Source organism: Phyllosticta citribraziliensis (assembly GCF_038025025.1).
Source record: "Phyllosticta citribraziliensis strain CPC 17464 chromosome Unknown J3D65scaffold_9, whole genome shotgun sequence".
Classification (NCBI taxonomy): domain Eukaryota; kingdom Fungi; phylum Ascomycota; class Dothideomycetes; order Botryosphaeriales; family Phyllostictaceae; genus Phyllosticta; species Phyllosticta citribraziliensis.
The window spans coordinates 93,552-115,001 of NW_027117346.1; the positions used below are offsets into that span (position 1 = coordinate 93,552).

Here is a 21,450-nt window from a genome sequence, read left to right on the forward strand (position 1 = left end):
GCGCCGCGATTGCTCCAAGAGCGATGAAGGCTAGCTTGAGTGTTTGGAGATTGGCAGAAAAGCAGCGCCAAAAGCGGCGGCGCGTAGATATCCCGGCTTTTCATTTTTTCGCCAGTCTTTCCATCGCGCCGCGAAGAGGCATTCAAGCGATGCGCGTGGCCGACACGTAGGGTTGCGTTGCCAGTGCCCGTGTTTGTGGAGGAAGACAGACACATACCACTGAAGTCCCCTCCGGCACCCACTGAAGCGGCTCTAAGAACTAGTGGTATGGTTTGAGTTTAGAATCTGGATGACCTACATGCCCACTTCCTCGCTCATAAACCTGTGTCTATCACAACGTCAGAGCACTGCATCAACAAGCCGGCCAGTACAGCCAGAGTGCAACCAACCAACGTGATGCCCTCCTCTCCTTCTCTTCCCCTCCTTCCCTCTCCTCCTCTGTCTTCCAACCAACCAAGCAACGACACAAAACCCAAACGTCAAGTCGTCGACCAAGAACGCATAAGCAAAACCCTGCAACGCGCCCTACCAACAACCCATTCCAGCATCGACCAAGAGGACACGGAGAGACGCAGAGTCGGGACGATGCCCCAGCGATGAAGGAAGGAAGAGCCAGAGCGGGAGGAGCAAGAAGATTTGTCCGATGCCCACAAATATCGAAATCGTGCTCAATGCATGCCGTAGCGTCCTCTCATCCGCCCGTCATTCTGTCGCAAGGAAATACGCGCGTAAGACGTCAATCCGTCACTCATTCCATCAGGTACATAGGTACGTGTCGACCTCGACCTCCCGCACATGCATGCATGTCACAAAAGGACTCAAAAAAGGCGAATCCCTTAGAGGGATGAGAGAGGCAAAGGAGAGGGATAAGACGGGAGAAGAAAAGCGAGTGAGTAAGGTAGTAGACGCTCATCGCTGCTGTCAAAGAAAACCAAGTCATGTCATCCTTTCGCCTTAGTAGTGGTGTTCCCCAACTGCGCCGACCCGCCCATTCGTCCCAGCAAATCAGAAAAGACTGATGATGACAACAACAACCGTGTGATGTGATGCGCTAGCCAGCCGTGTAATGGTTTTCCGCTCTTTTGCAAAGCCCACCCGCAGACCAGAACAAGCCTCATTGACCCCAAGGGAGAGAAAGAAGGGGCGAGAAAAAAAAAATAAAAGAAAAGGTCTCAATCACTGCGCAACATGCTCTCGACAAGGTCGCCCAGCGGGCCCCAAAAGTCCCTGCTGCCCTGGCTGAGCTGGTGCTCCTCGACAAACAAGACATAGTGCTTGAAGCTGGTGTTGAGGTGGGGCTCGAGGCCGAGCGCGATGATGACGGGGTAGTGGTGGCAGTAGATGTGCGCGTAGACGCGGTACAAGCGCTTGAAGAGCTGGCGGATGAGCGACGGAAACTGCTTGGGGAACTCGACGCCGACGCGCGGCGGGAACATGGCCTCGTTGTCCACGTTGGCCTGCACCCACGCCATCAGGTGCTCAATGTACTCGGGCGCCGACATCTTGGTCGGCCGCTTGTAGTTCTCCGAGTCTTGCCACAGGTACTCGAACTCGTCCGTCGCTTTCATCTCCGGGCAGCTCTGCGGCGAGCAGAATTCCGTTATCGAGCCGTAGATGAGGTTGATTTGGTTGTAAAAGTCGACCACTATATGACTCGTTCGTTAGCCTTGTTTTGCTGCGCCGGCGGTCGGCCTTGTTGCTATAAATATCTTATAGCTCGCTTCCAAAAATGGTCGAAGGTGATGCTTCGCGAATATACTCACCATTGACAGCCAACCACTCGCCGATGTCCTCGCCTTCGGGCAGCTGCACCGCCTTCCTCAAGCTTCCGCTACCCAGCGTCGCCTCTGCAAACTGCTTCAGTTGCCACGAGCTGGTTCCTCGCTTGCCCTCTTTGGCCCGGAATGCCGCCGTGCCGCCATTGCCCGCTCGAGCAACCTTGCTGTTACTGCTATCATCATGACGACCGTTAGCTCTCTGTTTCCCCTTGTAGCGGCTCATGCGAAATTTTTGTTGTGGAGGGGGCTGGTTCGGCATGTTTTGCTGGTATCGCGCTGGCGCCGCTGGGGCAGGTGGCCTTCGTGCCCACGCGGCGTGGCTCTTGGGCGGGTCCGGGTACTCCGGGATGTGATGGTGGCCGTCGTAGCCCATGCCCGCCTGAGAGGGCGCCAGAAGAGTGTGGACGCTGCTCCGCAGGGCCTGGTCAAATTCCCTTTGCAATGGACTCGTGTACGCGCCGCCGGGCAGAGCTGGCGGGGTAAATCCCAAGTGGGCGCGGTGCCAGTAGGCGTCGTCCCAGGAGCCAGCGTCTCGTCGAACCGGTACGTAGTGTTGTGGCGCCAAACAGTCGCAAGGGTCCGCATCCTGCGAACAAAGGTCGTGGGGCAGGCATGGGATAGGCGCCGGATTTGGAAATGTGAACACGGGCGAGAGCGGCCGTGGTGTTGAGGGAAAGGATGGAGATGTGGTGCGGGAAGAGTGCGAAGGAGACGGGGGGCAGATTTCAGCGTACATTGTTGTGATGAAAGAAGTCATGACTGAGCAGTCGGAGCCGGTGGGAGGCTTTATGCGCAAAGAAAAGCTTCGAAGGTTGTCGGGACTAGGGTTGCAGCAGCATTCCAGAGGTTAGCTTTAGCGTGTACGGGAATGAAGGGGAGGAGGGACGAGGTACCGCCGAAGGGACGCATGCACGGGCGCAAGTTGTGGGACGACGGTGGGGGTTTCGAGGAGCAAAGGGAAAGCGGACGAGTAGCCTGACGGGAAGGGCAGAGGTTGCAGTGGTGGTCGCTGAGGGAGCAGGAGGAAATGGTGTTGGTGACGGGAGTCGAGCTGAGCTGCGAGGTAAACAACGCTAGTCGGCCTGTGGTGGGGGCAACCTGGCAGGCGATCCGCCCGCACGTGCGCCTCCGCTTTGATCTGCCTCCTGGCATTCTTTTCTCTTCTTCTTCAACACGCCTTTGTTTGCCTTTTGCCCTTTTGGACGCCGTTGATGACTCGGCATGGTGTCCTCACTTGGACCAGCACTCCAATCACCGCACCGCGAGACCCCATCTTCGAGAAACGCGCCACTGGACAACAACCATGGTTCACCGACCCTCGATTCACCCATCACGTGCAGTCATACAAAGCTCTAGCATAGGATTATCAATTTGACACTCGTGCAGCGTAGGTCCACTACTAATAATGCAACTGTCCGTCTTCCATCCAAGCAAAACCCTTCCTGAGCAAGTCCAGCGAGCCATTCGCGGGGCCTGGTGCAGCAAAGGGGGTATCACACGTCATACAGAATCAAAAGAAGCTCAAAAGAAGGATTAAGAGAAGAGAGAATGTAGAGGCAAGCCGTAGGCCAGCTAAAGAGACGCCGGGTAGTCTCCATCGTCGAGCGGCTCTGGCCCGAAAGGGAGCCACTTCGTTGGGCTACCAACCGATCACGACCCGCCGGACTCGCTCTTCCGCTCCGCCGCCGTCGCAGTGGGCTTGTCCGACGCGGGCGATGCGCGGATCGTGTCGTCCTGGCCGAGATCCTCCGCGTGCGCAGCGTCAAGCGGCTCGGCGTCTTCCATCTGGTACAGGATCTCAGGCTGCACGTTCTGCCTGAAGATGTAGCGCCTGAAGAAGTAGAAGAATTGGCGACCGCCCCATGCAGCGTGCTTGGAAGTTGGCACGCTGAAGACCTGGTCCAATTCTTCCAGCGTCTTTCCTTTGGTCTCGGGCAGGAAAAACAGCACCAGGAAGAAACCGACGACGTTCCAGGCAGCGTACCAACCGAAGGCGCCTTGAGGCTTGAACGCCTTTTGAAGCGAGGGCCATGTGATGGACAGGACGAAGTTGAAGAACCAGGTGGTCGCCGTCGCGAGCGACATGCCGTACGCACGCACGTAAAGCGGATACGCCTCGGCTGAGTAGGTAAAAGGAACAGGACCTTCACCGGGCGAATACACGATTCCGAAAAGGTAGATGCCCAAAGCGATGAGGCCAACACGCACCCTGAGCGATTCGCCTTCCTGGCTGATGAAGAAGCACATGCCAGTAAAGAGCAGGAAAATGGCCATCAAGGGGAACGTCGTCAAGAGGAGATTCCGCCGACCGAATGTATCGATCGTGTAGATGGCGGGAATGGCGAAGAGGAAGTTGATGATACCAAAGCCGAGCGAGGCCGCGAGCGCCGACTGCGCGCTGAACCCAGAGTCTTGGAAGATGGACGACGAGTAGTATGCAATGACGTTGACACCGCAAAACTTGACAAGTCAGTACAGGGACAAAGCGTACAACCTTCACACGTACCTGCTGCATGAACATGACAATCTCAGAAGCCAGCATGGCTCGTCGATTTCGCGGCACAGTGACCAACTCCAGGAGCTTGCTTTGACCGATTTTCATACTCTCCTCGGCCCTCAAGAGCTCGGACATGTAGAATTGGTCGCGAGCAGCCTGAATTTTGGAATATCGGAGGCGACACATGGCGTGATAGGCTGCGGCGTGGCGACCGTTGCTCATGTACCAACGAGGGGATTCCGGACACAAGAAGACGAAGAAACAGACGACGACGGCTGGAAGCATGGCAGAAGCCATCATCAAACGCCAGTTCAGACCGGTTGCCACGCTGGTATCCTCGACGCTGTAGAGCGCAAGATCGGCGACATAACCAAGCATGATACCAAAGGCAGTCCACTGTACATGTGTCAGTAACAATTCCTCGCTGCTTTTGTTCTAAACTGACCATTTGCCACTGCATCACCAACGCGCCGCGGATGGCCGGAGGCGTGCATTCTGCGGCGTAAATGGGCACAGTTGCCGACTTGGGACCAATTCCGAATCCGAGCGCAAAACGAGCAACGAACATGTGCCACCAGGTGTTGACAAAGCCCTGCCAAAAGCAAGCAATCGCCGAGAAGAGACAAGTGATGAAGATGGTGCCGCGACGACCAAACCAGTGGTTGTACGGGACAGTCAGCCAACAGCCGACAAAGGCGCAGCAGAGGTAAGGTGCCGAGTTGGTCAACCCAGTCAACCACGTGGACCGCTCGTCGCCATTGTCGATTCCGAATTGCGGGGTGTAGAAGAGCTGGGCACCGTTGACAACCGTCTCATCTACGACTCGTCAGTATACGCCACCCTTTATGCTTAAACACATGCTGGTGTCGATCGTGCTCGTACCCATTCCTTGGACAGCGGCGCAGATGGAGCAGCAGACAATAACGACGTAGAGAGTTCGCGGCTGACTCCACTTGCTCGCAAACTCCTTGTACAAAATTTCTTGCTCTTGATCAGTTATGGAGTCAGAACCGAGACGGTCGTAGGCGAGCGGATTTTGCGCGAGGACAGCGCCGAGCTCGAAGGCGCGAATGTCCTCGGGCTCAGCCAAGGCGTGCTGCAGAGCGTAGTCACGGCCCTTCTTCTCCAGCTGTGCGCGCGTGTAGCCCGCAAGCGGGTTGGCCAATTTGGCATTGGCGTTTCGGCGGGCACGCTCAGCAGCAGACATTGCAGCCGTGGACACGGATACGTTGCGCTGGGCTTCGGGCTTGGGATTGATTCCAGCATCCTCATGGTAGGCAACTTCGCCCTCGGACGAGTGCTTCTCGCCGGACATTTTTACGTTTTTAGAGAGTGTACGAATTCACTGAAAAGCGCGTGCCTAAGGGTAGTCAGCGACTGGGTGGATTAGAGGTGGGACAAAACACCAAGGCTGGGAAAAGCTTCAACGAAAGCGCATACGACTTGGCTTTGTCAATTGCAACGGGAAAGGATCTCTTCTCATCACTTACAACGCGGTGCCAGGCAGACCACTTTATGGGTCTTTTCACAACGGTCGTGACGGATATTATTGAGGTATCAAAAATCATCAGCCGTTCAATGGCCTCGTATCGGCGGCGACAGATATCCCAAGTGCTTGCAGAGGGCGGTTGGATCGGTACCCGGGGAGACGTCTTGGGACAAGAGAATCGCCGCGGGGAGTGGTCTCATTAAGAGGAGTCAAGCAAAGGCCATGACATGGGGCTTACTCACGGCAGGCGCCGCTGACAAGAAGGCCAGCCAGGTAACATGGGAACCCGTAGCCATCTGGTGCGCCCTTCTCCACAGACACACACCCAAAAACACTCAACCATTTCGCCTGGCAGGCTTGGGGGCTTGGGCTGACAGGGCAGAGGATGGGCCAGCAGGCAGAGCCCTGGTTGGTTCAAAAAAGCGAAACCCGAGCCCTGGTCAAGGGTCTCTGACGGTTTTGTGGCCGCGTTTGGGGTTAGCGCGTCAGTCTCCGCAAACAGACAACATGGATCGGCCCAGCTTTTGCCCGTTGCGGGGAAGATGGTTCCGTTTGAGAGATGGAGACCCGGTCCATGTCGTTGCATGGATGGAGCTACGCGTCCATGTCTCTTGGCCATCAAACTCGATACTTTGAGGCGGTCAAATCTTTGTCCCATGGTCGAGCTGCCGCGGTGATGGGGTGGGAAATTTTGGCCGCAGTTCTGCGTGTCGGGAACTCTCTGGTTTGAAGACGTATGCAAGACCGCTTACGCCTTCACTTGTGGCAACATTGTTTAGCAGCCGTACCTCGAGCCAAGGCCTTGTCGCAAAAGACGCCTCGCCGCAGGCTGACATGGCTCTGGGGCACAGAGCGAATCCTTTGGCATGGGAAGAAAAGCCCAGGCATCATCGGGTCACGCCGCCCAGGCCGACCAGGTAGTGGAGCTGCATGGCTTTTTCAGTTCACATATCCACCTCTGTCGCCTCCAGATGCCTTGGTAGCCGACCGGTCAGGTCATCGGACAGGGCTGATTGACAATCGGAGTAGCAGAGCGGATGGATCGAGTCGACGACGAGCGCACGGATACCGATTTCGCGAATGTACCATCCGAAACACCACGGTGCCGTGTGTATTGATATGTTTCTGAAGGCCGCATGACAGCAATCTTTTTACCAAGTCGTCTCCCAAGTCGAGCTCATTGATGTAAGCAAGGTCCCAGATGGTGTGAGTGAACGGATGACATTGTGGTCTGGCTGAGGTAGTCTGGGGAATTACTGGGGCCCTGGGGGAGGGGCAAGACGCCCGGGGAGACAGGGGGGCCAAGGCGGAGTCCCCATGGGCCAAGCGCGCGTTCCCCACAGCATCGAGTCAGCACTTGGGTCCCAAACGGCGCTGATTGATTCCATGATGGTGATTCGATATCGGAGGCCTTGAATCTGCGACTGATGGCTCTGTTGCCGTTGTTGTCGAAGCATCCGCTCAGCGCCTTGAACGAGTACGACTACGACTGGGAACGAGGCATTGGACCAAAGGACTCGGGCCGACAGAAAGTCGTTGGAGTACATCAATGAATGCGAGGCATAATTCAGCAAAGGCCCCCATTTTGCCTAATGGTGGCTGACCTGTTGCACAAAGCAGCCACGGTCAGAATTTGCGTGCCGCATGCTTGGCCACTGGTCAGTTTTCCACACAGTCGACTTGTCGCTCTGCCTCGGGCCAAATGATGGCCGGACGACGTTTGCGGCGTGGCGCTTGTCCAAGCCGTGCCCAGCAAGCCGCCGACGTCGACGGAGCCAGGGCAACGGGAATCGCATGACTCTGGCAAGCTTTGTTTTCGCATGCGGCGCGCACTGCTGAAGGAGTTGTCCGCTTGACAAGAGGCGATGGAGGTGGTGGTGGAGGCAGGCAAGTGGGCGAGATGAGGTTGCGATAGTCGATGGGCTAGAGCTGCAGCTACGGTACTTGTCGCTCGGGGAAACAGGCATGCTGCCTCAGGCCTCCCAGCTAGCGCCCTCAACACCATCTCCCGCCATCCACTCCCTCATGCAAACCCATCCCTCGCATGCATCCATTTTTATCCGACGAGCCTTGCCTTCCATCATCCAAATACAGTCCACACATCTTGTTATCGATGCTCTGCGCTCTCGTCATGACGCACTTTTAAGAGACGGGCCTTTTGCAATCAATGACTAGGGTCACTGGTGGAGATCCCCAATGCTTAAAAAGCCATGGCCGCTCTGGGACTTCTTGTTGCGGAAGTTCCGTCGCCAAAGCTGCTACGTGTCGGAATTTGACTTTGCAACCTCCGCGCTTCCTTGAAGTTCCTCGATCTTCGCAATCGCTTTGTCAATCGCCTTGTTCAATCGAACTTTGCACATCAGCGACGATTTAGCGCTGCAGGCTGCGGCGCATCGACTCAAACAACCGTGCCGTTCACACCATGTGAGCGCTGTCTGCCGTTCGTGCAGAGGGATGGCCAAAAGTCTCCAAAAGACCCAATCATGTCGCCTGTCGCCTTGCTTTTGCCCGAGCACCACTACTTGTTTATGCAACTAGGTCTGCACCTGCATATCGGAACATCCGCTCAAAACACCATGAACTTTTAACGGCCGACGTAACTCGCACAAGCCGAGTCGATGTGCCGCCCTCGTCTCAATTTCCGCACTATCGCTGTCCGCCTTGCAGTATTCTTCCGCAACCGTGCAACGCACCACAGACAGGCTCATGTCAGCGCAAATGATCCACTTCGCTCGGCTTCTTTCCGGTACCCTCTGTTCCCTGTAGCAGACGGCACCTGCTGCTCACGCGCACTCGCAATTGGATTGGCGCGCTAGACCTGCCATCGCTAGCGTGTCCGCAAGACATCTGTAACGCACCAAGACGGAAGTCAGTCCTTCCCGTTCAGCCTGGTCCCAGCTCGACAGGGAATACGACGGAAATGCTCTGGGATGCTGTACCACACGCCGTCCACGTGAGGAGTTGCCAACCAATGAGCAGACGGTAATCTTCAGTGCCGTGGATGGTCCCAGTCCTGCCCACATAGTTTTCGATCCCTCCTTATCGCCATCTTTGCAGATAGGAGCTGAAATACACCATATGTTGTTCCTCACAGATCCCTTCCATGTGCTTCTTTGCAAACTGACAGCACATACAAAGTTTGATAGGCTTATAGCGGAAAGCTATAAGACTTTTGGCCGGCCCGACGTGCAGCTAAACAGCAGACTCCGAGTAATCATTCTATTTCAAGGCGGAAATGATGCTTGCTCAAACTCAGGCGCGTGGCTTCAAAACGTGGCACAAATCGCGCGTCTGATTTCCCATTGCAATCGTTGATCGCACCAAAATTCCCAGTCCTCCTCCGAGCGCGGGTACCTGGCGGGCCCGGCCTCCCCAAGCTAGAGGGAAGAAGCATTCCAGAAGAAGCCGGGACGAGGTCGCCGCTCGGCCTTGGGACGTCTTGGGTCACACCGGCATGTTGAATCACACAGTCAAGGTCCTCCGGACTGCCGCTCACACCATCCCGAGGCTTCCGCGTCACTTGAGCAAAGCTTGTTAACTGAAGCAGCAGCTCCGTCCAAAGTCAAAGTCTTGTCCACGCGGGTACGAATCGGCGCTCATGTACAGGAACAAGGGCTCGCGGTATCTCCTGGTCGAAACATCACTGTGGACATCATCGCCATGACGGCCTTCCCGTTCCTTGAAACACCAAGAGGCGGATTACTTCGAGTTGTCGGGCCCGTCTTTCGCAGTCCAGCCTTCTCTTTTCCCAGTTTACTTCCCGCTCGCCGCGTTTCGGCCCCAGATCCGCGAACTGTATTTTGCGGCAATCTCTAATGATCTGCAACCGTCTGAAGAGCCGCTTGGGCACTGTCAACGTCTACCAACGATGAAATCTCTTCAATGACGCACTTCTCCTGGGCAGCCGCGGCCTTTTCAATACCCAAAGGAAGACCAACGCGTTTCACATCTCAGGGGGAGGAAGTTTTCTCACGCAGCAAATGCCGTGGTTGCGGCAATTCTTCAATATCGCTGAAAACACACGCCCAATCTCAGTATCCGCACTGACCTCATACTCGATAGGGTTTAGGTTCTGATACTACTGCTGACCGTTCCGCCCGAGACGACGTCGCGGAAGCGGCCGTCCGTTCCATCCGCCCTGCCCCCTTGAATCCTCAGTGACGGCAGACACTGCGGCAGACACAAGCGGCCGAGTGACGTACCAAGTTGATTGTCCTTTCCACTAGTCTGTTGTACTATGGATAGAGAGCGTCGCGTTTGACAAAGGTTTGCTACAGCGACAGCGGGTTGAACTGCGGCCGAGGTCAAAGTTTTCGAGGTGAGTATACTTTGACGCTGCTACAGGAGAAGTTGGAAATGGCAACTGAGCACGCGTGTATGTATTACCACGATTTAATGAGGCTGACAGAGCAAATTGCTGATACCAGCGAAAGGGCAAACGTTCTGGATCGACAGTATGAGCAACTGATAAGAGATGAATTGGATGCAACTGGCTGCTTAATCTGGACAACAAATCAATCACTGAACAAGGCCGAAAGAACAAGCTCGCTAGTCTGCCGCGGTCTACATTTCTCTAAACGCTCAAAACCGCCAAAACTAACCGTCACCCGTTTCCGAGCAAACAAAACGCATCATTCATACTCACCGCCGCTCAAATCTGCCACCGCAAGAGATTGAAGCTCATTTTGCGGAAATACAGCTTATCCGATGAGAGATGTTTGACCTCCTGGACAAGCACATCGGTGGTGCTGCCGTCCGAGGAAGAGCCCAGCTCATCCCCCGTGTCAGAAACCGTGGTCCACGAGATGGTCTTGCCTTCGACGATGCCGTCGGTAGACGCGTCGATATCCTGCTCCTTGTGCAAGTTGACGACGGCGAGGTTGACCCACCCGTCATCAGACACGGCGGCACTGACATCCAACCACGGCGTCTCGATGGTGCCCCTGATCCAGTCCGGCTTGGTCGGGCCAGCGTACTCTGCGCACTTGACGGCAACGGGGACCGCGTGGCCACGCATGTACTTGCTAAACAGCAGCAGTGGCCACCACGTCGGCTGCTTGACGAGGCCGTCCGGCGTCGTGAGCAGCGGACTAATGACGTTGACGCTCTGCGCAATGTTGGCCATGGCCACGTGCTTGGCCTGGCGCACAAACACATTGAGCCACGCCGCGACGGCCAGCGCGTCGCTCAGCGTGTACACTTGCTCGGCGCCCTCCTCGCCCGGCGCGCGCAGAGGGTCCCACACGTTCCACTCGTCGAAGCAGATGCGCGGCGCCGGCACCGTCGGCGGCACCTTGTTCTCGATGCGCGCCAGGTCAATCAGCCCGGCCGCGACCTGGATGGCGCGCTCCGCACTACGCGGCGCCGTGGCATTTTCATAATGCTCCCCACTGCTCGTATACAGATGTATACTATGCATATCAATCAGACTGGCCGTCGTAGCGCCACCGAGGCCGTGCGGCGACCACCGCACGCACTCCTTCAGCACATGGTAGTCCCAGGACGTGGCGCCCTCGCAGCCGCAGAGCACCAGCTCGACGGACGGATCCAGCAGCTTGATCGCTTTTGCCCACTGGTACGCCTTTTTGGCGTAGTCTTCTTTCGTCGCCTGCTCCACTTGCCACGGCCCCCACGTCTCGTTGCCCAGCGCCCAGTACTTGACGTTCCACGGCGCGGCGCGCCCGTTGCGCCGCCGCAGGTTGGCGTAGTATGTGTCGCGGTCCGAGTTGCAGTATTCGATCCATGCGAGTGCTGCGGTGGTGTTAGACGACTAGTCTTTCGTATTTCATCTCTTTTCCTCTTTCATGATGTCTCTCCTTCGCGGCATGTGAGAGGTAAAGAAGGGGAAGAAAGAAGAAGTGTCGACGTGCCTTCATCCAAAGTCCCCGTCCCAAAATTCAGACACATGTACGGCGCCGTGCCGACAATCTCGCACCACTTAAGGAACTCGTCAGTCCCAAACTCGTTCGTCTCGACGCCGATCCAGGCGAGTTCGGGCCTGGAGACAATACCGCCACCGTCAGTGACTGTTCAAAGATTGCCTGAAATGCAAAGATGAGGGAGGTATCATATGCCGTGCTTCCCGTCTCTTTCTTCAACACAACCACGTGACGACTCCAACCACTGCCCATGAGTGCCATTCCTACCCAGCTCCCCCAGCAAAACAACCCCCAAAACACAAAACAAAAGCACAACTCACCTCTTCCTCCTCGCCTCCCTCGGTCCCACGCCATCCATCCAATGATACGTCGCCGTAAAATTGCCCCCCGGATACCGCACGACGGGGACCCTCAACTCCTGCATGGCGGCGATGACGTCCTTGCGGAAGCCATTCTCGTCGGACAGCGCGTTGCCCGGGTCGTAGAGGCCGCCGTAGATGCAGCGGCCCATGTGCCTGATTGAGAGGTTGTTAGCGGGGGAGGAGGGTCGTGGGGGAGGTAGTGAAAGGGAATGGGGGTTGTAGAGGGGAATGGGGACAACGGAAGCAGACGCACTCAGTAAACCCGCCATAGATGTTGTCGTTAATTTTGGCCAGTTTGTGGCCAGGGCTGATGGACAGGACGGCAGTGCCTGCGTCGTCGCTTTTGCTGTACGATGTCATGGCGGCACTCGTTTCTCCCTATGAATTTCCGGGGTAGGTGGGCACCGTAGGCCGTCAGTAGGGCGCGAGCAGCGGGATGCGATGTGCGAGTGTTTTGTGGCTGGCGCAATGACGAGACGACGACGACGGCGATGATGATGATGAGAGAGACAGACAGACAGACGGTCTACCGTGCCGGTGCCGCCGGTGGGAGAGTGAAGAAAGCAACGACGACGATGATGATGATGACGTTGGTTTGTAGTACGATGCTGTTGTTGCTACCTGTACCGCTGCGCGACGCCGTCAGTCAGTCAGTCAGCGGCCATGTGTCTATCTTCCACCTCGTTCTCTGTACACGCGCCCCGCCGCAGCCATCAACCTTCCCCTCGTCGTCTGGTTGGCCACCTCGCGCCTCGCACCGCACCTCCCGCCAGTCATGAACACGGCCTGCACTGCAGAGCCAAGCGTGCGCCCTCGCGTTGCCAACACAACACTGGCCGTCGTAAAAGCCAGCCTCGCCACGCCGCGGTCAGTCAGTCTCCCCACACCCACGGTTCTCTGTCCTGCAGACGACGGGCACTGTCATGCTGCTTCGCGTCGGCGAGTGTCGATGTTGCGCGGAAAATTGGCGGCGGTTGTGGCGCTTGTTTGGCCGTCTCTTGTTCGCGTTATAATCTTCCATTTGGAGCGTTGGTTGCTGTGGATATTTGTCCAGCTGGCTGTCGACTGGCTGGCTGTCGACTGGCTGGCTGTCGATTGGTTGGTTGGTTCAAGCGATGGGGATGCGAAGGTACATGCGGTCGGTCTGCGGGGTAAACACGAGCGAGCGAGTGAGCGGACGAGGTGCGCCACCACTCCCACTCCAAGCGCAGAAACCCATCCAGCAGTGTGGGAAAGCGTAAGAAGAGAGGAAAGGGAAAGAAAAAGGCGAGGCGACGACGCAGACGACGGAAGATACATGGAAAAGAGAAAGCCATGGCATTGAGCGTCACCTCAGCTTCGCGCGCACGAGTTGGACAGCGCAAACCAGCCGCGGAGCAGGTCAGCTAGATGTCTAATTAAAAAAGAAAACGAAGAAGAAAATTACGTTGCACGTTGCAAATGAAGTGAATTGCAAAGCTGAGGGAGAGCTGGGTACGGTAAAGTACAGGAGGCAAAGTTGCACTGCTCAAAGCATCAACGCTCGTCATCAACGCGTACATTTACACGGGATATATATAACGACTCCAGGGGAACACAGCGCCGCCACATCACCACCAGACCACGGATTTCCAATCTTTCTTCCATTCTTCGACCCTGATTGATAGGCACCCGCCAGCATCAGCACTTTTGCTCCTTCTCATCGGCTCCCGCAGCCTTGGCCTTGAACAGACGGACGACATCCTCGCCGTCGCCGCTTCCGTCACCAACGACGGCGTACTTGACCTTGTATGCGCTCGCCCAGCGCTCGAGGCGGCGGTGGCTCAGGCGGCCAACCGTCTCAATGAGATCCGCGTCGCCGCTCAGCCCGGCAACGCTGTCCACCACCAGCCGCAGCGTCGACACTTGGCGCGAGAGCAGGCTCGTCAGCGTGTTGCGCGTGTAGAACGCCATCGAGCCCGTGATGACGGCCGCAAAGAGCATGGAAACGAGACCAAAGAGCAGAATCAGCGGGATGTATGTGATGCGGTATTGCTGGACCGATTGTGACGTCGCGGCCGTGTAGAAGTATTGCGGCAGAACGATGGTCGAGTTGGTGGCTGCCACTTCGTACATGATGCGCTCGGCCTCGCCCGACGCGTACAGGAAGTTGGATACCCATGTCGAAAAGTCGACGCACGTCGACGCGTTGCCACCCATCGCCCACTGCGCCGCTGTGCAAGGCACCTCGCCCGCCGTCCGCTTGAACGCGGGACCAATGCCTGGCATCGGCTCCTTGCGGCCTGGCGCGTGGAAGTTGAGATTCAGCTGCCAGTCAAAGAGGCGCGAGTATGCTGGCGTCTTGGGCCCGGAAAAGTCCTTTTTGGTAATGGTCCACGCCTGCCCGGGAGTTCTGTTGTAGCTGAGCAGGCCTTGTTGCCGCGCGAGCGAGCAGCGTAGGCCCCAGGTCGACATGACACCGATGTCAAGGTTGAGGCCAAGCGTTGAGGCATTCCAGGCTCTGGGTTGGATTGGGCCGAACTTTGTAGGGTAAACGTCGTGACGGCGATCGGAGCCAGTGGCGTCGCCAATGTAGAAATCGGTCGAGTTTTTATCGAATAGGACGTACGGAAAGTACTCGTTGTTTTGCTCTTGGATGGATCCAATGACGCCGGGAAGGTTGCCAGCAAACCAGTCAGCAACTTCAGGGAGATCGCTTGTGCTGTTTCGATTGAACCACAGACCCCGTAGCTGGACGTCGTAATCATCGTATGGCACGGCGTAGAAGGAGTCTGGTTGCGAAGGCGTACAGTCGATGGTAAGTCGCCAACCAGGAATGTTGTGAATCTCCAGCATCGACTGAGGCAGGTTATTCATGGAGCACATGGTCGCATTGACCCCGACGTACCCGCCTCCGCGATCCAGCGTCTTGTTTCCCGTCAGCGTAATCCGGGTGAGCATGCTCGAGATTGCGTTTGCCGCAAATGATTGCTGCGAGGGGCTGTAGTTGTACGCATGCAACGATTCTGGCGGATCGCCGTGCATGTTTGCTCCGTCCACATCGACATCTCTCATGTATCTGAGCGTTCCATTGGACGGTACCAGGTCATCGTAGGCTTCGTATGCAACAATGTTGGACACCGAGGTCCTAGTTATTGCCGAAAGCAAGGCCAGAATAGCGAGGAAAAGAAATCTCCAAGTCTTTGCTCTCATCAGGTGCCAAAATTGTATCATGTCATAAGTACCACAGTCCGTCTCGCTGGCCGCCACCAGGGACTGAAGAGGGATTCCTTGGGTCGTTTGTCGCTCGTTGATGGCCGAAACCTGCGCACTCGAAAACCAGGCGTAATCCAATACGAGCATCAGTGCTGGCGATATGAGTGCGGAACAAATAAAGTCGATAGCTTTCGCTTGCATCTGGGTAAATTGGCCACCGACCGCCCTGCCTGTCAAGAAGTTGAATCGGCTCCACTGGCTTGACGACGATATTATCCAGGGAATCAGCATGAACAAGAGTGCCGTTGAAGAAATGGCGATGGTGGCATTGAGCCAGGCGTGCCTGAGTGCCCTTCTCGCCCATCTTCTCCTGCTGGGCGGTGGTGTCGAGGTCGGTACGGGGGATACTTTGGAGTCGAAGGGTCCCTTTTCGTCCGAGGTCTTCGCAACTGCTTCGTACTCAGGTGGAGCCACTGTTTGCATGACTGCGTGGGCATCCGAAGGCGCAGCCATGACTCCGGAGTGGTGGTTGGCCTCGCAATCTTCTAGTGTTTCTGGATGAAGTTGGTTCCGTGGGAGTGGGAAACGGGAATTTCGCTGCAAAGTTCAGAATCATCGAGGGAGTACACTACTTTTACCAGAATCAATGCCTAGCAGCTAAACAAGTGCACCATGATTTTTCTGGTGGCGTTTAGCTATCCAGATCGTTACCCGGAAACTGCTGGATGATGTCGACGAGCGCTCAGCTAGGACAAGCACATTTCGGTCTTCCACATAGTCCAGGAACGCCGTCATTTGCGGCAAGCTGCTTTTTGAGCTTGAAGCTTTCCGTGGTGGAAATGTAATACAATCCCGCAGGGGGGGGAGTGCAGTGGAGTATTCTTGCGTGTGTTTAGATCTGAGTGTGAATCAAGGGATGTCACTGACATAAATCGACTGGTCCAGGTCATCCATGGTGTCATCAGACCGACCAAATCGTAACCGACTACCGCAAACGGCCTTTTTCAAGAGCAGCAAGGAAGCAACTGCCGCGACTTGCCACAATTCGAGCGGCTAGAAGTTGGTAAAAGGAGAAACCCGCGATCCTGAGATTTCCAGTACTTCGATCCAACGGCACATGGCGTACTCGGAGTTGCGTCCATGTGCCGGTTGCCCTTTTGGGAGACTTTTCCGGTACGTTCGTAGGCTCACGGTATGTCCTTCACTGTCAGTGACAAACTTCCGATCGAGGAGAATGGTACAAGAAGTGTCTTGATTCTTTCAGCGCGTCTTATGAGTCGGTGTCAGAATACTGGAGAATCTCGGGGATTGTGAAGGACAAAATGCTGAGTTGATGTTTCCACTAAGCATAACACAGAGGCAAAGGCTCACGTCGCAAATGGGCACGCGATTCAAGTTTGCGGGTGCGATCACGGCGAAGTCGCTGTTGAGAGAGGCAGCAAGACACCATCTCGTGGCTCTCCAACTCGATGACCTCGTGGTGACAGAACGTAATGACTCGAGTGCCTGGTGAGAGGATTCGTTTCAGTATGCCCAGGGGCAATCAGCAGCAATGACGTCAATCGAGGGCAGACCCCTGGTAGCCGGATCATCAGAGTTCCGCTGCATGTCGTCCGTGAATACGCTGGAATATGCTGTGCACTCTGAGCAAAAGCAAATGGAATATCACAGATGCATCGAGGTATTTAGAACATGTCCGAGTCCTGGCACCTTGGTGTCGGCGATCGTGTCCTGTAGCAGACATGAAACGTCATCAAGGCATGGCGCTTGGCATCAAAGGAAAAGACAGCATAGCGACGAGTGAACGACAGGTTACAGATGGCAGCAACGCTTTTGGTGGGTGACGAGCGAAGCAGGGTGTCTCGGCTATAGTCCTAGGGTCCGGTTGTGCGCCAGTTGGTTGGAGAAGTGTGCCGGTACCGCTCGAGGGGGCTTATTCGCAGCCTTGAATAGCCGTCACGAAAAGACTGGAGCAGAGAGTTCAAAACAATCGGACGGCCGGAAGGATTAGGAAGAGAGGCGGGTAAACGTAAAAGTGGACAGCGACGCGGGATTTTTTCGGAGACGCTCGTCTTGAGAGCAAAAGGAGTACAAAGGGCGGTCGAGGCGCGGCCGGCACGGGCAGCGGGTGGTCTGGAAAGGAGGGCGATGGGAGTGGAACAGGGCGCAGCGTAGAGGTCGACTCGCCTGGAGACTCGCGCAGGTGATGGAGTCGTGGTGTTGTCGAGGGCGACGTCGGCCACACAGAGGTGCGGCATTTAGCTTGACTGCCTCTTGTCGCCTCGCCAATGACGGTTTCTGCTGACATGCGACAGATCGCACTAAGCCCGTTTCGGCGGCGACCCCAGAATGCCCCGTGCGTATGAACGAATGCCGCGAAACTTGTCCGCCATCACTCTCACTGCCAACTTCTCCACCACCGGAGCTTCAACTCTCCCCTCTCTCCCTCTTCTCCCTTTGATGAATTGTTAATCTCGTGCCGAGGCACCCTCCTCCCACCATCATGCTGCGCAACACCATCCGACAGTGTAGCAGCCGTCTGGCCGCCGCCCGCCCAAGCTTGGCCGCAAACTCGTCTCTCGCCTCAAAACGCAGAGCTCTCGCCGTCGCCTCTCAGCAATGTCACCGCCGCTCCTACGCCGTGTCCGCAGAGGACACGAGCAAAGGCGTCGTGCGTATTGCCTCCCCCGCCTCTCCCAGGCTTCCCGCTGACTCTCCGCAGGACCCGAGCGATTCCTTCCTCCAGGGCAACACCGCCAACTATGTCGATGAAATGTACATGCAGTGGAAACGCGACCCCGAAAGCGTCCACGTCTCGTGGCAAGTCTACTTCCGCAACATGGAAGAGGGCGAAATGCCCGTCTCGCAAGCCTTCCAGCCGCCCCCCACCATTGTCCCCGCTCCCATCGGCGGCCTGCCCGCCTTCACCACCCCTGGCTTAGGCATGGACGGCCAGTCCACCGAAGTCATGAAGCACTTGAAGGTCCAGTTGCTCGTCCGCGCTTACCAGGCGCGTGGCCACCACAAGGCCAAGATCGACCCCTTGGGCATCCGTGGCGAGGCCGTCCAGTTTGGTTACAGCAAGCCTAAGGAGCTCGAGCTCGAGCACTACAACTTTAGTGAAAAGGACCTGGATGAGGAGTTTACGCTGGGACCTGGCATCTTGCCCAAGTTCAAGGCCGAGGGCCGGGAGAAAATGACTTTGCGCGAAATCATTTCGGCGTGTGAGAGAATCTACTGCGGCTCGTACGGTGTCGAATATATCCACATTCCCGACAGGGAACAGTGTGACTGGCTTCGTGAGCGCCTCGAGGTCCCCCAGCCCTACAAGTACTCTGTCGACGAGAAGCGCCGAGTCCTCGACCGCTTGATCTGGGGTTCTAGCTTCGAGTCCTTCTTGGCCACAAAGTACCCCAACGACAAGCGCTTTGGTCTCGAGGGCGGTGAGACGCTGATTCCCGGCATGAAGGCTTTGATTGACCGCAGCGTCGACTACGGTGTTAAGGACATTGTCATTGGTATGCCCCACCGCGGTCGTCTCAACGTTCTCTCCAACGTCGTCCGTAAGCCCAACGAGTCCATCTTTAGCGAGTTTGCTGGCTCTGCCGATCCCGCCGACGAAGGCTCCGGTGACGTCAAGTACCATCTGGGCATGAACTTTGAGCGTCCTACGCCTTCCGGTAAGCGCGTTCAGCTTTCTCTCGTTGCCAACCCCTCCCACTTGGAGGCCGAGGACCCCGTCGTGCTCGGCAAGACCCGTGCCATTCTCCACTACAACAATGACGAACAGGAGGCCAAGACGGCCATGGGCGTCCTGCTCCACGGTGATGCCGCCTTTGCTGGTCAGGGTGTTGTGTACGAGACCATGGGATTCCACGCTTTGCCCAAGTACCACACCGGCGGTACTATCCACATTGTCGTCAACAACCAAATTGGTTTCACCACCGACCCTCGCTTTGCTCGTTCCACTCCCTACTGCTCCGACATTGCCAAGGCCATCGACGCACCCGTCTTCCACGTCAACGGCGACGACGCCGAGGCGTTCAACTTTGTCTGCCAGATGGCTGCCGACTGGCGCGCCAAGTTCCACAAGGATGTGGTCATCGACATGGTGTGCTACCGTAAGCAAGGTCACAACGAGACGGATCAGCCTTTTTTCACGCAGCCCCTGATGTACAAGCGCATTTCTCAGCACGAGCCGGCACTGAGCAAGTACGTCAAGCAGCTCTTGGACGAGGGAACCTTCACAAAGGAGGACATTGACGAGCACAAGGCTTGGGTCTGGGGAATGCTCGAGGAGAGCTTCGCTCGGAGCAAGGACTACCAACCCACGGCCAAGGAATGGCTGACCTCTGCATGGAACGGCTTCAAGTCTCCCAAGGAGCTTGCTACTGAGATACTTCCTCACTTGCCCACTGCCGTTGACGAGAACATCGCCAAGCAGGTCGGCCAGAAGATTAGCAGCGCCCCCGAGGGCTTTACCGTTCACAAGAACCTCAAGCGCATTTTGCAGAACCGTTCCAAGACTGTCACTGATGGCAAGAACATCGACATGGCCACCGCCGAGGCTTTGGCTTTTGGTACCCTCTGCTTGGAGGGCCACCACGTCCGTGTTTCCGGCCAGGATGTTGAGCGTGGTACCTTTTCGCAACGTCATGCCGTTCTCCACGACCAGGAGAATGAGGGAACCTACACTCCTCTGGCCGACTTGAGCCCGGACCAAGGAACCTTTGTCATTTCCAACTCGTCGCTGAGTGAATTTGGCGTGTAAGTAGAGTTCCGGCTATTCGTGCGACTGATCATGTGCTGACCTTCTCACAGCCTCGGTTTTGAGTACGGCTACTCCCTCTCTTCTCCCAACGCATTGGTCATTTGGGAGGCTCAGTTTGGTGACTTTGCCAACAACGCGCAATGTATCATTGACCAGTTCATCGCATCCGGTGAAGTCAAGTGGCTCCAGCGCAGCGGTCTCGTCATGTCGCTTCCTCACGGTTACGATGGTCAGGGCCCCGAGCACTCTTCTGGACGCATGGAGCGTTACCTGCAACTCTGCAACGAGGACCCGCGCATCTTCCCCAGCCCCGAGAAACTCGAGCGCCAGCACCAGGACTGCAACATGCAGGTCGCCTACCTCACCAAGCCTTCCAACATGTTCCACATCCTTCGTCGCCAGATGAACCGCCAGTTCCGCAAGCCTCTCATTCTCTTCTTCTCCAAGTCCCTTCTCCGCCACCCGATGGCTCGCTCCAGCATTGAGGAGTTTACTGGCGACTCGCACTTTGAGTGGTTGGTTCCTGACCCCGCACACGAGTCTGGGGAGATTGTGCCCCACGAGCAGATTAAGCGCGTCGTCCTCTGCACTGGTCAAGTTTATGCTGCCCTTGTCCAGCACCGCAAGGACAACAACATCAACGACGTTGCAATCACCCGCATCGAGCAGTTGCACCCCTTCCCGTGGGCACAGCTCAGGGAGAACCTTGACAGCTACCCCAACGCCGAGAACATTGTTTGGGCCCAGGAGGAGCCTCTCAACGCCGGTGCCTGGAGCTTTACCCAGCCGCGCATTGAGACTCTCCTGAACCAGACCGAGCACCACAACCGCAGGCATGTCCTCTACGCTGGCCGCAACCCCAGCGCATCCGTTGCCACTGGTCTGAAGAGCACGCATAAGAAGGAGGAGTTGGACCTGCTGCGGGATGCTTTTGAGGTTTCGCAAGATAAGCTCAAGGGAGAGTAAAGCAGTAGAGCAAGGCATTTTCTTTTACCAAGGAGATGAGATCTGTAGATGGAAGAATTGGGGCCTCTCTTAGTGTAACCAGGCATTGACTTCTTCGTTTATCTTTCCGGGAGGGTGAAATTCTGGGGTTTTGGATAGCGGCATGTTGCTCGCGATGCGCCCTGATTAGAGCGCACTTGTACAGTTCCTTGAGCAGGTTACGAGGAGTTTGAAAGTAATGTGTGCTTCATTCTTGATGAGATGATGTTGCAGTGGGTATCGAAAGGAATGACTCCCTAGATCTAGCTGCGGCAGTGAACGAGAGCTCCTGAGCGCACCGTAACAGCAGACAACACCTCCCAGACTGCGAGTATGCCAGCAGACGACAGCTCCTATAGCAAAATGACAGTGAACAAATGCTCCTTGGTTGGAGTGCTATCGGTGACACCCCTGTGCCCCTGATCAGCAACAATCCGAAGTCGCGTCGGACGTCGATCTCCCGACGTCATGGATGTTGTCCCGCGCGGAATCTTCCCGAGAGCACCACCCATCCAC

The 21,450-nt window shown here is 56.3% G+C and overlaps 6 protein-coding genes across 6 annotated transcripts; 2 read left to right on the forward strand and 4 right to left on the reverse strand.

The window, feature by feature from the left end:
• Positions 1-1,172: 1,172 nt before the first annotated feature.
• J3D65DRAFT_669512 (Mob1/phocein) lies at positions 1,173-2,535 on the reverse strand (the record flags this gene model as incomplete). Its single annotated transcript, XM_066803211.1, has 2 exons — positions 1,173-1,645; positions 1,764-2,535. The coding sequence occupies 2 exons, from the start codon at positions 2,533-2,535 to the stop codon at positions 1,173-1,175; spliced, it is 1,245 nt and encodes a 414-aa protein (XP_066652815.1).
• A 488-nt stretch (positions 2,536-3,023) lies between these two features.
• Positions 3,024-5,926, reverse strand: J3D65DRAFT_631287 (arabinose-proton symporter). Its single transcript, XM_066800902.1, has 4 exons — positions 5,158-5,926; positions 4,721-5,091; positions 4,285-4,671; positions 3,024-4,238 (listed from the first exon to the last, which is right to left on the reverse strand). Exons 1-4 carry the CDS (start codon positions 5,588-5,590, stop codon positions 3,429-3,431), a joined length of 2,001 nt encoding a protein of 666 aa, XP_066652816.1. The 5' UTR covers positions 5,591-5,926; the 3' UTR covers positions 3,024-3,428.
• A 4,489-nt stretch (positions 5,927-10,415) lies between these two features.
• Positions 10,416-12,365, reverse strand: J3D65DRAFT_646940 (glycoside hydrolase superfamily; the record flags this gene model as incomplete). Its single annotated transcript, XM_066802305.1, has 4 exons — positions 10,416-11,515; positions 11,635-11,762; positions 11,964-12,158; positions 12,259-12,365. 4 exons carry the CDS (start codon positions 12,363-12,365, stop codon positions 10,416-10,418), a joined length of 1,530 nt encoding a protein of 509 aa, XP_066652817.1.
• Positions 12,366-12,700: 335 nt separating this feature from the next.
• J3D65DRAFT_631302 (uncharacterized protein) lies at positions 12,701-13,815 on the forward strand. Its single transcript, XM_066800903.1, has one exon. It carries the CDS (start codon positions 12,781-12,783, stop codon positions 13,327-13,329), a length of 549 nt encoding a protein of 182 aa, XP_066652818.1. The 5' UTR covers positions 12,701-12,780; the 3' UTR covers positions 13,330-13,815.
• On the reverse strand, positions 13,350-16,076 carry J3D65DRAFT_631305 (uncharacterized protein). The gene has a single exon (XM_066800904.1). It carries the CDS (start codon positions 15,690-15,692, stop codon positions 13,665-13,667), a length of 2,028 nt encoding a protein of 675 aa, XP_066652819.1. The 5' UTR covers positions 15,693-16,076; the 3' UTR covers positions 13,350-13,664.
• A 1,496-nt stretch (positions 16,077-17,572) lies between these two features.
• On the forward strand, positions 17,573-21,357 carry J3D65DRAFT_631310 (2-oxoglutarate dehydrogenase-like protein E1 component). Its single transcript, XM_066800905.1, has 3 exons — positions 17,573-17,850; positions 17,902-19,946; positions 20,001-21,357. The coding sequence occupies exons 1-3, from the start codon at positions 17,683-17,685 to the stop codon at positions 20,914-20,916; spliced, it is 3,129 nt and encodes a 1,042-aa protein (XP_066652820.1). The 5' UTR covers positions 17,573-17,682; the 3' UTR covers positions 20,917-21,357.
• Positions 21,358-21,450: the final 93 nt, after the last annotated feature.

Coding starts and splice junctions, on each gene's coding strand:
- J3D65DRAFT_631310 (XM_066800905.1), top strand. CDS start 17,683: ATGCTGCGCAACACCATCCGACAGTGTAGCAGCCGTCTGGCCGCCGCC. Junction 17,851..17,901: donor AGGACACGAGCAAAGGCGTC/GTGCGTATTGCC, acceptor GACTCTCCGCAG/GACCCGAGCGATTCCTTCCT. Junction 19,947..20,000: donor TCGCTGAGTGAATTTGGCGT/GTAAGTAGAGTT, acceptor ACCTTCTCACAG/CCTCGGTTTTGAGTACGGCT.
- J3D65DRAFT_631287 (XM_066800902.1), bottom strand. CDS start 5,590: ATGTCCGGCGAGAAGCACTCGTCCGAGGGCGAAGTTGCCTACCATGAG. Junction 5,092..5,157: donor CGCCGCTGTCCAAGGAATGG/GTACGAGCACGA, acceptor GACGAGTCGTAG/ATGAGACGGTTGTCAACGGT. Junction 4,239..4,284: donor TTGTCATGTTCATGCAGCAG/GTACGTGTGAAG, acceptor TGACTTGTCAAG/TTTTGCGGTGTCAACGTCAT.
- J3D65DRAFT_631302 (XM_066800903.1), top strand. CDS start 12,781: ATGAACACGGCCTGCACTGCAGAGCCAAGCGTGCGCCCTCGCGTTGCC.
- J3D65DRAFT_631305 (XM_066800904.1), bottom strand. CDS start 15,692: ATGGCTGCGCCTTCGGATGCCCACGCAGTCATGCAAACAGTGGCTCCA.